The 16,493-nt window shown below is 38.1% G+C and overlaps 1 protein-coding gene across 2 annotated transcripts in view; it reads right to left on the reverse strand.

Annotated features, from left to right (window-relative positions):
- Window positions 1-13,838: 13,838 nt before the first annotated feature.
- The window catches only part of RAD51C (RAD51 paralog C), a 58,274-nt gene continuing 55,619 nt past the window's right edge, over window positions 13,839-16,493 (reverse strand). Inside the window, exon 9 of one of the 2 annotated variants that reach the window (XM_044003992.1) lies at window positions 13,839-15,109. In XM_044003992.1, coding sequence (XP_043859927.1) covers window positions 15,011-15,109 — 99 coding nt within the window. In that variant the 3' untranslated portion in view covers window positions 13,839-15,010. The remainder of the gene's footprint in view (window positions 15,110-16,493) is intronic. The other variant, XM_044003991.1, reaches the window with a different exon arrangement.

The raw sequence follows: 16,493 nt of genomic DNA on the forward strand, positions 1-16,493 counted from the left end.
GACAGAGCAATTAGGAAGGTAGGTAAGAAATTATTGAATCTCCCCCAGAGAGTCAATGTAAAGTCACTGATTTTGCCCTAAAGATAGGGAACGTATTGGCAGTGGCTTCTGATATTAGTCATATGGTTCAAGAGATGAGATAATTGATATCTGTGCATCTGGATAACTTTTCCACTAAGGTAGGGGATGGACAGGAAGCAATAGTGAGCTCTTACCCACAAGCTCTTCCTAACATCTAGAAAATGGACCACACCAAATCTAGCTGAAGAAATACAGAAAAATTCTTTTTCAAGCCCAGTTTGGCATAGAGGGGCAGAAAGGAAGTCTTTTGACACTAAGAGATGAGCCAAGCCAAAAACACATTGTGTGTGGAGCACTTTAGCAACCAGGGAGAGGCTGGGCACCAGGAAATCCCAGACCTATACCAAGGCACCATACACACCAGATCTCTTAGAACAAGAGGACAAAGTGGAAAAAGAAAGAAACCATCAGTTACGTCCTAAAAGAAAGCCCAATATGAAAACTCCTAGGAATATCATGGCCAAGATCCAGAGCTTCCAAGTCAAAGAAAAAATACTGCAAGCATCCAGAAATAAAGAATTCAAATATCAAGAAGCCACAGTTAGTATCACACATGAGTTAGCAGCCACCACTAAAAAGAACTTGGAATATTATATGGCAGGAGGCAAAAGATAGGGGTTAATAGTCAAGACTAACTTAACCAGTGAAACTGAGTATAGTCTAAGGGATGGGGGATGGGGTGATGGTTTTTTAACAAAACCAAAGACTTGTAAGGACTCCTGATTTTTTTAAAAAAAGACAAGAGCTGGGAGCTCCAGGATGACCAAGATGGCGCCATCCTTGATGCTGCTATAGCAGCTGTCTCAGTTCCTCTCCAGAACCCGGCTCCCATGCCACACTTTCATTTGTTCAGCATTTTTGTTCAGGACAACCCAAATGACAAACCTAACTGGCTGAAAGTTATCCTAACCTTGGGCATAGCTGCAGGCCTGTAGGCCTTCTTTTTCCAACAAATGAAGATGTTTTAGAGTATGAAAGGGCTAGAATAACTTACTTGAATCTATTTCTTTCCTAATTGCTTACTGTAAGAATTGATGACAGCTAGTTTGTGGGTCCAATGAATGATATATCAGAAAAACAACTTGTGTTAGGATTTGTCTACAGTATCACAGAATGAATGTACCAATAAAAACTCATCTAAAAAAAGATACCTGCCCAGTTTTCAGGTTATATACATCCTATCAATTTGTAGAAAAGTCAATTTGAAATCAGTATTTAATCCACTTTTGCAGATGAGAACTTTACTTATACTTGAAAGGTATTAACATAGAAAAGCAAATTAAGAATTTCAATAAAAACTAAAAAAACAACAACCCAGAGCTATGGAGAAACTAAAATTCAAGACTAAACAAGGACAGACTGCTTACATTCAAATATAGAGAACTGATGCACATGTCCCTTTTGTTCCTTATCATCACCAGGGTTTATAAATGGAGCTGGATTAGAAAAGGGGCAGAGCTAGGTGGCATAGGGATAGAGCACAGGGTCTGGAGTCAGAAAAACCTGAGTTCAAATCCAAACACAGACACTTGCTAGGTGTGTGGCCCTGGGCAAGTCACTCAACCCTGTTTCCCTCAGTTTCCTCATCTGTAAAATGAGCTGGAGAAGGAAATGACAAACCACTCCAGCAGTTGCCAAGACCAGCACAAATGAGGTCATGAAGAGTTGGACAAAACTGAACAACAAATTAAAGAAGGCCTGGGAATGGTTATGTCTTGAACTTAAGAATAGAAAGAGATAGAAAAGAATACATTGTGAAGGGTGATGGCGGGGGGAAGGAGAGAAAAATTAGGAAAAATAATGAGGTAGCACAAGTATATTTAGCAACAACCAAGGAGAAGGGAATATGGTGAAGGTGGGGTGGATGACCCCAATCTCAGCTGAACTGGTCAAAAGAAGAAACACACATTTGGGTAGAGAAATACATTTCATTCAACATTGAAATAGAAGAGAAAGGTGAAAAGAGGGGAGGGAAAATTAGAGGGAGGGAAAATTTAAGGTAAGAGTCCTAAGCAAAACCAATTCTAAGGATGTATAAAAGTATGTATAGGTTTGTTTTTTTAATTTTTTTTTTTGTTTTCAACATACATTTCTTTAAGATTTTGAGTTCCAGAGGGCAGCTAGATGGTGCAGTGGTAAAGCACTGGCCCTGGAGTCAGGAGTACCTGAGTTCAAATCCAGCCTCAGACACTAGACACTTACTAGCTATGTGACCCTGGGCAAGTCACTTAACCCCAACTGCCTCACCAAAAAAAAAAAAAAAAAAGGTTTTGAGTTCCAAATTTTTCCCCTCCCACGCCCCTCCCAAGATGGCAATCAGATATATGTTAGATAGATAGATAAAGAATCATATTATACATGTCTCCTATTAGTCCTATTATAAAAGAACAATCAGAACAAAAGGGAAAACCACAAGAAAAAAATAACAAAGTGAAAATAATAATCTTTGATTTGCATTCAGAATCCATAGTTCTTTTTCTGTATGTGGAGAGCATTTTCCATCACAAGTCTTTTGGAATTGCCATGGATCATTGTATTGGTGAGAAAAGCTAAGTCTTTCACAATTGATCATCACACAATGTTGCCGTTACTATGTACAGTGTTCTCCTGGTTCTGCTCACTTCACTTAGTATCAGTTCATGTAAGTCTTTCCAGGTTTTTCTGAAATCCACCTGTTCATCATTTCTTATAACATGATAGTATTCCATCACATTCACATCCCATAACTTGTTCAGCCATTCCCCAATTGTTGGGCATCCCCACAATTTCCAAATCTTTGCCACCCCAGAAAGAGCTGCTATAAATATTTTTGTACATGTGGGTCCTTTTCCCTTTTTATATCTCTTTGGGATACAAACCTAGCAGTGGTATTACTGGGTCAAAGGCTATGCGCAGCCACATAGCCCTTTGGGCATAGCTCCAAATTGCTCTCCAGAATGGCTGGATCAGTTCACAACTCCACCAACAGTGCATTAGTGTTCCAATTTTCCCACATCAACTCCAATATTTATAATTTTCTTTTTGTTATATTAGCCAATCTGATAGGGGAGAGGTGGTACTTCAGTTGTTTTAATTTGCATTTCTCTAATCAACAGTGGTTTAGATCATTTTTTCATATGACTAAATATCTTTAATCTCTTCATCTAAAAACTGTTCATATCATCTGACCATTTCTCAATTGGGGAATGATCTGTATTCTTATTTAGTTCGGGGTGGGGGGAGGGGGGAGCCAAGATGGTGGAGGAAAGGCATTAAACGCTCAGAGCTCCTGACATAATTACTCAAAAAACTCAAAAAACAGCCATAAGACAGCCCCTGGAGCAGCAGAACCCACAAAAAGATGGGCTGAGATTATTTTCCAACCAAACTTAAAAGCTCGATAGGAGAGGGCCCCTGTGCTGGGCTGGGAGTGGAGTCCAACCCCATGCTCACACCCACACAGATCCAACCCCGGGCAGGCTGAACCAGAGAAACTTACCCCCAAGCCTCCAAATCAGCTGCAGCACAGGCATCTTCTGGAACTAAGATTACAGTCACGTGAGAGGGCTGAATAGTTAGCTGGGGGGTAAGGAAATACAGGGGTGTCTGCAGGATCTAAGGAGGAGTTTGGCTGTCCTATCCCAGCAGGGAACCAGGAAGAAATCCTGAACAGCAGGAGGACCAGGTCGGGGAGGGGCACAGGCTCACTGGAGCTAACAACCATAGCACACAAAGTTTTGCTGCCTGGTTAATTAGCAAGTTGGCCTGAGATTATCTTAAGATCAGAGAACAGGCCAGGCAAGAGAAAAACCTGCCCTTCTTTAAACCAAAAACCCTGGGACCCTCTGAAGCTTGGGACAGTGTAGCTTGCAGTGTAGCTCCCACTGCAAGAGGGAGTTAAAAGTCAAGTAAAAGATGGGCAAGATGAGCAAGCAAAGAAAGCTGAGAACCATAGAAAGTTTCTTTAGTGACAAGGAAGATCAAGGTGCACCCTCAGAAGAGGATAGCAACATCAGGGCTACTACATCTAAAGCTTCCAATAAAAATATGAATTGGTCTCAGGCTATAGAGGTGCTCAAAAAGGACTTTGAAGACAAAGAGAGGTAGAGGGAAAAATGGAAAGAGAAATGAGAGTGATTCAGGAAAGTCATGAGAAAAAAGTCAACAGCTTTAAAAGCCAAATGGAAAAAGAGATACAAAAGCTCTCTGAAGAAAATAATCGCCTAAGAATTAGGATTGAACAAATGGAAGCTAGTGACTTTATGAGAAACCAAGACACAATAAAGCAAATCCAAATAAAAAAAATAGAGGGCAGGGGCAGTGAGGTGGTACAGTGGATAGAGCACCAGCCCTGGAGTCAGGAGGACCTGAGTTCAAATCCAGCCTCAGACACTTGACACTTACTAGCTGTGTGACCCTGGGCAAGTCACTGAGCCCCAATTGCCTCACCAAAAAAAAAAAAGAAAAAAAGAAAAAAAAGAGGGCATTGTGAAATATCTTCTTGGAAAAACTTGCTGACCTGGAAAATATATCCAGGAGAGATAATTTGAAGATTATTGGACTACTTGAAAACCATGATCAAAATAAGAGTTTAGACATCATCTTCCAAGAGATTGTCAGGGAAAATTGCCCTGATATTCTAGAAACAGAAGGAAAAATAGAAATTGAAAGAATCCACTGATCACCTCCTGAAAGGAATCCCAAAAGGAAAACTTCCAGGAATATTATAGCCAAATTCCAGAGATCCCAGGTCAAGGAGAAAATATTGCAAGCAGCCAGAAAGAAACAATTCAAATACTGTGGAGCCATGGTAAGGATAACACGGGATCTAGCAGCTTCTACATTACATGATTGGAGGGCATGGAATATAAAATTCCAGAGGGCAAAGGAATTGGGTTTACAACCAAAAATCACCTATCCAGTAAAACTGATTACAATCTTTCAAGGAAAAATGGGACTTCAATGAAAAAGAGGACTTTTAGGTATTCATGATGAAAAGACCTGAACTGAATAGAAAATTTGACTTTCAAATACAAGAGCCTAGAGAAGCATAAAAAGGTAAACAGGAAAAAGAAATCATGAGATGTTAAAAGGTAAACTGTTTACATACCAAATGGGAAGATGTCTAAATCATAAGAGCTTTCTGAGTATTAGGGCAGATGATAGGAATAAATTTAGACAGAGGGCACAGGTGGGAATTGATTATGAAGGGATGGTATCTGTAAAGCATTTATTGATTATCTTTTTTTGGAGGGTGGATGGGGTTGGTGAGTGTCTTGTGTCTGAGGCCAGAGTTGGGCTTGGGTCCTCCTGGGTCCAGGGCAGGTGCTTTGTCACTGTGTCACCTAGCTGCCCCATGATGACATCTTTGGGGTAAAATTGAGTGGGGGAGAGAAATGCACTGGGGGAGGAGAAAGGGGAGAGGTAGAATGGGGTGAAATCTCACATGAAAGAAGCACGAAAGGGTTTATGGAGTGGGGGGAGAGATGGGGGAGGAGTGTGGAAGTGAATGAGCCTTACACTCAACAGAATTAGCTCAAAGACCTTAATCTCATCAGAATTGTCTCAAGGAGGGAATAACATACACACTCAGTTGGGTCGAGTAATCTATCCAACTCTGCAGGAAAGTAAGAGGGGAAGGGGATAAGGAAGGAGGGGTGAAAGAAGGGAGGACAGAGCAGGGGAGAGGGCAGTCATAAGCAAAACACTTTGGAGGAAGGATAGGGTAAAAGAAGATAGAAAATAGAGTAAATATTATGGGAAGACAATAGGATTGAGGAAAATAGTTAACAATAGTAATTGTGAAAAAAATTTTGAAGCAGAGGTAAGAGAAATGTAAAATGATGATGATGAGGATTAACTGAGGATAATGATGTTGCTTGATGGATGATGCTTGATTGATGCTTGATGATGATGATGGCAAAATGTATGGTGCTTATTTTGCAGGGCTATTGTGAAGACAATTCTTTATCAAGTTTAAGGTACTATATAAAAGTCATCTATTACTGTTGTTGCAATAATCAACCTTAGGGGTTCATTGTAAGGAATTCTCTCTTTAAAGTACTATATGAATGTAGTTTACTATTTAAAAAAAATTATGAGCAGGATACTATCAGAAAGACCTGGAGAGACCTGCATGAGTTGATGCAAAGTGAAATTCGCTGTATACAAAATAACTAATATTGTGAGATGTTCTACTGTGAATGGCATGGCTATTTTCAGCAATGCAATGATCCAAGACAACTCCAAAAGTCTTATGAAAAATGCGATCCATCTACAGAGAGAGAACTGATGGTATTTGAATACAGATTGAAACATATTTATTTTTGTTAGTTATTTTATAGGAAAAAAATATGATGAACAGGATGCTATCAGAAAAACCTTGAAAAACCTACATGAACTGATGCAAAGTGAAATGTACTATATACAAAATAATAGCAATAGTGTAGGATGATTTGCTGTGAATGGCTTGGTTACTTTCAGCAATGCAAAGATCCAAGACAATTCTGAAAGACTTATGAAAATTGCAATCCATCTACAGAGAAAGAACTGATGGTATCTGAAAACAGATTGAAGCATAATTTTTTTTGATAGTTCTTTAATCTGAAGTTTTGTTTTGGTCTGTTTTCTTTCACAAACTGGCTAATGTGATGTTTTGCATGACTACTCATGTATAACTTATATTGAATTGCTTTAGTTCTTGAGGGCATGGTGGGGAGGGAGGAAGAGAAGTTGGAACACAAAGTTTTAAAAAATTGATGTCAAAATTTGTTTTTACATGTAATTTGGAAAAAAATGAAATTCTAAATTATTGTTTAAAAATTGATTTAGTTCTCTATATAGTTTAGAAATGTGGCCTTTAAAAAAAGGGGGGGAAAATGAGGCCTTTATCAGAAACACTGGCTGTATTTTAGTTTTGGTTGCATTGATTTTATTTATGCAAAACCTTTTAAATTTAACCAAATTGCTCCATTTTGCATTTCATAACTTTCTCTATCTCTTGTTTGGTCATAAATTCTTCCCCTCTCCATAGATGTGACAGGTAAACTATTCCTTCCTTGCCTAATTTGAATATGGTATCACCCTTTATGTCTATATACCCATTTTGACCTTATTTTGGTATGTGCTGCAAGGTGTTGGTCTCTGCCTAGTTTCTGTCATACTATTTTCCAGTTTTCTCAGCAGTTTGTTAAATAGTGAGCTCTTATCCCAGAAGCTGAAGTCTTTGGGTTTATCAAACAGTAGATTGCTATAGTCATTTACTACTATGTCTCCTGTGCCTAACCTATTTTGTTTATTTTTGTTTCTTGCAGGGCAGTGAGGGTTAAGTGACTTGCCCAGGGTTACACAGCTAGTTAAGTGTCTGAGGCTGGATTTGAACTCAGGTCCTCCTGAATCCAAGGCCAGTGCTTAATCCACTGCATGACCTAGCTGCCCCAATGCCTAACCTATTTTACTGATCCGCCACTCTATTTCTTAGCCAGTACCAAATAGTTTTGATGATTGCTGCTTTATAATAGAGCTTTAGATTTGATATGCCTAGTCCACTAGTTTTTTTTTTTTGAGGTAGCAAAGAATGTGAATCTAAGCCACATGTATTTAAACAGCCATAGATAGATAGATAGATAGATAGATAGATAGATAGATAGATAGATAGATAGATAGATAGATATTAATGTATTACATATTTTATTTTAAATACATATTTTGAATATTCTAATAAAATTGATGAGTGGATTTATATTAAATACAATATATAATAATTATTTGTTGTTGTTCAGTCATGTTGAACTCTCTGTGACCCCATGGACTGGGTTTTCTTTTTATACTTTTTTTTTTTAAAGTGAGGCAATTGGGGTTAAGTGACTTGCCCAGGGTCACACAGCTAGTAAGTGTTCTTTTTATACTTTTATTTATTTATGGGGTGATGAGAGTTAAGTGACTTGCCCAGGGTCACACAGCTAGTGAATGTCAAGTGTCTGAAGCCAGATTTGAACTCAGGTCCTCCTGAATCCAGAGCCAGTGCCTTATCCACTGTGCCACCTAGCTGCCCTTCATAGGGTTTTCTTGGCAAAGATATTGGAGTGGTTTGTGGTTTCCTTCTCAACTGGATTAAGGCAAAGGTTAACTGGCTTGCCTATATATGGCTAGTAAGTGTCTAAGGGCACATTTGAACTTGGGTCTGACTCCAGGTCTAGTACCCTATCCACTGATCCATCTAGCTACTCCACAATAACGCAATTATGAACTACAGTTCCTGAAGATTCATGATGGAACCTGATGCTCACTTCCTGACAGAGTGGTGATGGACTCAGAATACAAATCAAGATGATTTTAAAAAATTTAAAAAAAAAATTTTTTTAGTGAGGCAATTGGGGTTAAGTGACTTGCCCAGGGTCACACAGCTAGTAAGTGTTAAGTGTCTGAGGCCAGATTTGAACTCAGGTACTCCTGACTCCAGGGTCGGTGGTCTATCCACTGCACCACCTAGCTGCCCCAAGATGATTTAAAAAAAAAAAAGAAATGGCCAGTGAGAAATTTTATTTTGCTTGATCACATATGCTTGTAATAGGGTTTTGTTTTTCTTGCTTTCTCAATTTGGGGGAAGGCAAAGGTCTCTAAAACTGTGCATACCCTTTAACCCAGCAATACTACTAATAGGTCTGTGTAACGATTGGAATGACGCCACCTGATGGAGACTTGCTGTAGAAGAGCTCCGCCCATGAGGTAGTCTTTGAGGGCAAGACCATGCATCTTTTCTTTGGCGTCAGGAAGTGACACTTGCTTGTGGGAGGAAGAAGGGGGAGCCTGGTGCTCTGACTGGCTCTCTTTCCTCAGGACTCTGGCAGAGAGGGGAGCTAGAAATGTGCTTTCCCTTGGATAGATAGATGAATGTAGGCCTTTCTCTCTCTTTACCAAATTCTTATTCTCCTTAATAAATGCTTAAAAGTCTAACTCTTGCTAAAGCTTATAATTTATTGGCGACCACTCATTAGATATTTTAGACAGTTTAGCTAGAATTTTAGCCTTAACAGATGGCTGACCATGGAGAGGAAAACTGAAACCTCCATCTTCTGATCTTCTGGGTGGGTAAGAAATTTCCCCTACCCTGTCCCTTTAAACTGCTAACTGCTGGTTGTTTTCCCTTTAAATTTTTTCAAATGGACCTTTTAAACTCCCTAATTACCCTATTTTTGATTTTAGTCTGTTTAACCAGACAAATGGGAGATAAGATCATGTTAATGCTTTGTTTTTGTGGATTTTTAATTTTTGTTGGAGGAGCCAGCAAGGTGCTCACACAAGGGAATAGAAATATCCCCCCCTCTCCCAACCATGCTTTTTCAGAGAAACCTCGAACTCCTGAATTTTTTTCAAATTATAATGCTGAGAGATTCTCTAATTTTGCATGCCTGGAAGCAATGATCCAACCTCTAGAAGCTTTTAATTCCCTAGCACTGGGGGTAGGGCCTGAGTGCAAAATCAAGTCTGATTCAAATTGCCCTGGTCCCTCCCCTCCTCTCCAGACCCCACCTTCTACTCCTCCCATGGCCAAGCCCATTGCTTCCCCTGCCCGGGAAGTCCAGAGATCTAATGAGCATGCTCAGCTTTCTCTACCTGCATTTGCAGCTTCAGGCTCAGCCATTCCCCAGCCTGGTTGTGCTTCTGACTCAACCTTAGAAAACCCTTTAAATTCCAGATATGCTCCTTTTGTTCATAATTTTGCTAATCTGCTTTTGTCTTTAATTAGTAACTTTATAAAGCATTTGTATGGTGAAAAGACTGACAGACAATATAGAGGGGTTAAAGAAGAAAAACTTAAGCTGAATAAGAATGACAATCATCAACATAGTTCAAGACTCTGCTTCTTTTGCCATGGAAGGGTACATATTTTACAGAAATATAGAAGTAAGCAGCAAGGTATTGATATGAGTATTGGGGATTTTAGATACCAGAATCAAAAGTGTTCTGAATTCACTCAGAATATTAATGTCAGTTCAGAGGTTACATAGGATTTCTATGCTATTACATATACATTTTGAAATTAATGGTATGGGTTTATTTTCATAGAGATTTTCATGCTTTTGAGATTGTGAAAAAAGAATATTTGTAAAAGCTTTTTATAGTCATGTGATCAAGTTTGTTTTATAATACTCTTATTAATATTAAGTTCATATTCATTTAGATTTCCCTAGTTTGAATTTCATTGTCTTTTATTGTTCCATGTGTATTTTCTTCTATTCATTCATCTATCTAATTTTGAAACATTGCAAGATGGTTTTGATTTCATAATACAATGTTAATTCTAGGAGTATTGTGCTCCCATATTCTGAGTTGTTTGTTTTTGTTATTTGTTTTCTCTCAACTGATTATTTGATCAAACTCTTTAAAGCATTTCCCTGGCAAACTGGTTGCCATGGCAAGTGTAAATTGATTCTAGAAGTATTATTTTTGATAAGCATGTTCCAAAAAAAAAAAGAGGGGAACATTTGTAAAAGTTTTCTTTGAGATTGTGTTATGCTTTAACTTGTATTTAAATATGTTCTGATTTTTCACAAAAGTAATTGTATACTTAATTTTTGAAAAAAGGTATTATTTGAAATTGTTGCATAATTGTATATTATATTCTGAGTCAAGATGTATTCATATTTTTTGCAATAATTTATTATCCTCAATTTAAAAACCCATATGAGACTTGGATTATGGGAATTTATCATTTAAGACATGAATTGCCTTTATTCTGAGTTATCAGATGCCAGTTGGCCAAGATGCCATCCAATCACAAGAGGAATACATGCAAGAGCAGACATTGAACTGTCACATGAGGGGAGACATGCATGAAGTCAAGGTATGGCCAAGGGAACGGCTTTTGACAAATGTTGAGGTTGGATTCTCCTGATTTAATATTTTCTTTTCTTTTTCCCCACAATACTGTACAGATGGCTGGAAGTTTTGATCCCACCCATCTCATTTCTACACCTGGCTTCTATGCCCCCTCCTATATGCCTGATGCCATGGACATCTCAATCCCATGCATCTGATTAAGTCTGACTCAAGTTTCCTCCAATATGCTTGGTAGCATGGACATATATTCCATCCATCTATTTTAAGCCTGGCATATTGCATGGGCAGTATACATTGCTCAAATGTGGGAATGCTCATATCCTATCATTTTTCTGTTCTTTTATGGTAGCCCCCATAATTATCTCAGGTGTCATGATAAATACACTGTTGAATTTGGCCTTGACATCTGTTACCAATTATATTAGATTTTAAAATTTCTCATGATGGCATGAGGATAATTAGGCAGATGATGCAAAAAGTGATGAAACAAAGATAAAAATTATTTTTAAAAATTAATATCACAGCAATTGTCTTCTCAATTTACCCTCCATAAGGGGGGACTATAGTAATATTAATTTTAAAGAATGTTTCAATTTTTGTTTTATGTTTCATGTGTAACAACTAAGATTCTGAATTCCCTTAGACATGTTTTTGAGAACTCTCATTGTTTGATTTGATTATTGACAAAGCTATTTTAAAGTTGTGTTAAGCTCAATTTTGTAGGAAATTTTCCTGATTACCAGCATCCACACATCAACCCCTGAAAAGACTTACATTCCACAACTACACCTAGAGGACATCTGAGGAAAGACTTTCAGAGGCTTTAAATGAACAGTTTTGTTTTGTTTTTTTCTTTTTCTCTTTCTGTTATAATATACACCATCTGTAACATGTATTCCCTGCAGAGGCCCTCCCTTTGCAAGACTAATGTCAAAGCGCCGGTTCATGAGGACAAAAAAAAAAATTGCCCCTCTGGACAAAACTTTCCTCTCTCCCTTTTCTATATTGTTATTAACATATTGTTACTTACCATAGGTTATTATATTGTTATTTTTGACTGTTTCATCAAGGAAATGCCCCATTTCTTGAAGAAACAAAGTAGGGACTGTAATGATTGGAATGAAGCCACCTGCTGAAGACTTGCTGTAGAAGAGCTCCGCCCATGAGGTGAAGGTCTCTGAGGGCAAGACCATGCATCTTTTCTTTGGTGTCAGGAAGTGACACTTGCTTGTGGGAGGAAGAAGGGGGAGCCTGGCGCTCTGACTGGCTCTCTTTCCTCAGGACTCTGGCGGAGAGGGGAGCTAAAAATGCACTCTCCCTTGGATAGATAGATGAATGTAGGCCTTTCTCTCTTTACCAAATTCTTATTCTCCTTAATAAATACTTAAAAGTCTAACTCTTGCTAAAGCTTATAATTTATTGGCAACTACTCATTAGATATTTTAGACAGTTTAGCTAGAATTTTAGCCTTTAACATCTGTATCCCAAAGAGATCATAAAAAAGGGAAAAGGACACACATGTACACATGTATTTATGGCTGTTCTTTTTGTGGTGGCAAAGAATTAGAAATTGAGGGGATGACCATCAGTTGGGGAATGGCTACGATTGTGGTATATGAATGTAATGGAATACTACTGTGCTGTAAGAAATGATAAGCAGATGGATTTCAGAAAAACCTGGATTTACATGAACTGATGCTGAGCGAGATGAGCAGAACCAGGAGAACATTGTACTCAGCACCAACAACATTGTGTAATGATCAACCATGATAGACTTAATTCTTCTCAGCAATACAATGATCCAAGATAATTTCAAAGGACTCATGATAGAAAATGTTCTCCACATCCAGAAAAAAAGAACTGTGGAATCTGGATGCAAATCAAACCATACTGTTTTTACCTTTTTTGTTTTTTGAGGTTTTTCCCTTTTGTTCTGATTCTCCTTTCACAACATGATTAATGCAGATATATGTTTAATGTGATTTATTTATATAACCTATATCAGATTGCTTGCTGTCTTGGGGAGGGGGGAGGTAAGGGAAGGAGGGAGAAAATTTTGGAACTAGAAATCTTATAAAAACAAATGTTGAAAACTATCTCTATATGTAAATAGAAAATAATAAAATACTTTTATGATAAAAAAAAAAGAAATGAGCAGGCAAATTTCAGAAAAACCTGGACTTACATGAACTAATGCTGAGTGACATGAGCAGAACCAAAAGAACATTGTGCAATGATCAACTGAAATAGATTTAGCTCTTCTCAGAAATACAATGATCCAAGACAATTCCAAGACTTATGATGAAAAATGTTCTCCACATCCAGAAAAGGAACTGTGGAATCTGAATGCAGATCAATGCATACTATTTTCACTCGTTTTTTTTCTTTCTTGAGGTTTTTCCCTTTTGTTCTGATTCTTCTTTCACAACATGATTAACGTGGAAATATGTTTAACATGGTTGTACATATATAACATAAGAATGGTTGATGTCTTGGGGAGGGAAAAATATCTTATAAAAATGAATGTTGGGGCAGCTAGGTGGCGCAGTGGATAGAGCACCGGCCTTGGATTCAGGAGGACCTGAGTTCAAATCCGGCCTCAGACACTTAACACTTACTAGCTGTGTGACCCTGGGCAAGTCACTTAACCCCAACTGCCCCGCCGCCCTCCCAAATGTTGAAAACTATCTTTACATGTAATTGGAAAAAAATTGGGGGGCAGAGTTGGTGGGAAGAGAGATGAAAGTGGGAGGTAGAAAAAGTTGATTTTTGCTTGGGAATAAGAGTGAAAAATAATGAAAGAATTTGGTTAGGTTCATTATCTTCATGGCTCAATGGTGACTTTGCAATCAAATCAGCAATATTATCATGTGTGGCTATGTATAATTTAAGAAAAGTTAATTGAATGGAAATCAAGCAATGATAATGTCATTATTGCTTTTAATGGTTACTCCCTGGCACCACAGTGAAACATTCATTGAAATTATTGATCCGCTAGTTCTACCAATAAACTTTAATCACTTCTACCTGTCTGACTGGTGATTAATACACTATGTAAGGTTAGTCTGTGCTCCTTTAATCAGTACCTAATGCTTTAGTTAACATGGCAAATAAATGCTGAAGGAAAAGAGGATTAAACAAAAATCTCCCACTGCCATTATCATCTAGGTACTAGCACAACCTGTAGACATGATCCAAGAGTGCCTGACCCCACCTAAATCTGTATTAATCACAGTAGCAGGTTTAGAAGAGGCATTGTAACCATACTTTTAAATGTAGGACTAGATAGACCACAATACATTGCCACAACTATTCCATTCAATAAAGTTAATGTAGTACACTTAAGACTGCCAGATCAAGAAAGAAATCTAAATATCAGAGTGGTACAACATGAGGGTCAAAAAGATTTTAAAATATATATTGACAAACTGATTATGGATGCTTTTAGAAGGTAGAAATCCTCATAATAAGCCTGTGCTGTCAAAGCTAAAATTAGCATGAAGTATTATCAAATCATACATGCATACTAGGTTTGTGATACAATTAGGTAGAGCAGAGATTTATGTACAATGTATTATTGGGATGATTTAATAATTACTAAAGGTATCAATAATGAAGTGGATAGAGTATAAATTATTTTATAAAAGTGCCAGGTTAACTATATCAACTTGGTATGTATATATTTTTATCTATTTTAATATTTACAACCATTTTTAGTGCTTGAATGTATTCTATACAAATGTAAATAACTTATGAGTATTTGGTGATGTCATTTTATGATTGATGTGACTATCTTAAATTGGCAATTTAATACTGTGGTAATTGTTGATATCGGAAGTATTCTATGACTGTTAAAATATTTCCTGTGAGAATTGTGCCCTAGGGCAGCTAGGTGGTGCAGTGGATAAAGCACCGGCCCTGGATTCAGGAGGACCTGAGTTCAAATCTGGCTTCAGACACTGCAGACACTTGATACTTACTAGCAAGTCACTTAACCCTCACTGCCCTGCAAAAAAAGAGAGAGAGAGAGAGAGAATTGTACCCAGCACTTATACACAATAGTCTTTATAAAATTTTGTGTAGTGCAAGATGAAAAATCTTTAAAATACTATTCTTCTTCTCTTGCTTCTCGTGATCGCTTTCGGGGGTTCACAGAAGGTTCCTCTGTGGGTAATAATGGAGAAGGAACATCTCGAAAACCCTGGGCCTGCAAATAAAAACAACATATTGGTTTTAAAAACATCTGAAATAAAGATGGTCTTCCATACTTCAAATTAATTAGTCTAGGTATGCTTTTATAGTACCAATAGTCAGAGAGCATTATAAGTAGAAGAGACTTTAGCTGTCACTATAGCAGTAAATGAACACTTTCCTCATTTTTGTTCTAGTTCCTAAGCATTAGGACGAAACCATTTAGAAGAAATATGGAGATGAAAAAACATCAACACTGAATTGCTTTGTTTTGGAAACTATTAGGGGCAACAAGATGGAGGACTAGATATTTTCTCTGATCCCCACAACCTCTAAAACCTCTCCAAAACAGAAACTATGCGCCAAAGAAAGAACAATTTCAGCTGTTGCATGGCCTAGGACACCCAGAATTCAAAAGAAGGGAAAAAACCAAACTCATGAAATGATCCTTACCCTAAGCTCACTTGGCACACTTTCCCCAGCAATAAGGCTGCACTAATAGATCGAAGGACCCGATGCACAGACTTGCAATAAAACCTAACCCCACACTCTGCTGTGCTCCTGCTCCACCTCAGTGCTGTGGAGACTCTTGCTACAGGCTATGGAAGTTGGGCTGATATAGCCCATGCAGTGGCAGCCTTGACAGCCAGCTAGCACTGCAGTTAACAAACCTGTGGCACCAGTGCTGCAGAGCTCTGAACTGCCAGTATAGGCCAGAGAGCTGAGAAACACAGGAAGTGAAAAAAGCTGCCTAAATCATGCACTGTGTGAGTATGTGTGTGTGGGGGGGGACTATGGAGCACTCCATTAAGAGGTCAGCATCTAGCTGGAGCCAATTCTCTCCACCCAAAAGTTACTTGGGCTGGTGAACTGCCCAGCATGGAAAGAGGATGAGATGCTTTGAGATCCAACCCCCAAGGAAACCATCATAAGAGGGACAGAGTCAGAAAGTGAGCAACAGGGGAAAGTGAGGGGGGAGAAAAGACTGAAATTACCATAGATCTCAGGAAGGAGAAAATTCAAAGTCCCTGAACATAAGTGCATAAAGAGGAAAAACATTAAAAACAGGAAATGTAGCCTATAGGTCTAGTAAACAAATTCATGAATAAATGCTATAAAACAAAGGAGAACAATCCCAACACTTGATAAGACAGAGATCCTGTGGAATGTAAGAACATGGAACCACAATACTCTGTTACTGAGAGCACTCAGTAACATTTTTTTTTCAAAAGAGAAATGGAAATTCTGAAAGCAGAATTTATGGCCTACCTACACAGTGAAAATAACAGGCAGAATAGAAAAACGGGAATCTGTGATGGCACATCTCACCAAAGAAACAAATAAGTACAATTGATTCAGAATGCAAATATATAGAAGTGAAGGACTAAAACACTGGCTCT

The sequence above is a fragment of the Dromiciops gliroides genome, chromosome 4, assembly GCF_019393635.1.
Source record: "Dromiciops gliroides isolate mDroGli1 chromosome 4, mDroGli1.pri, whole genome shotgun sequence".
NCBI lineage: Eukaryota > Metazoa > Chordata > Mammalia > Microbiotheria > Microbiotheriidae > Dromiciops > Dromiciops gliroides.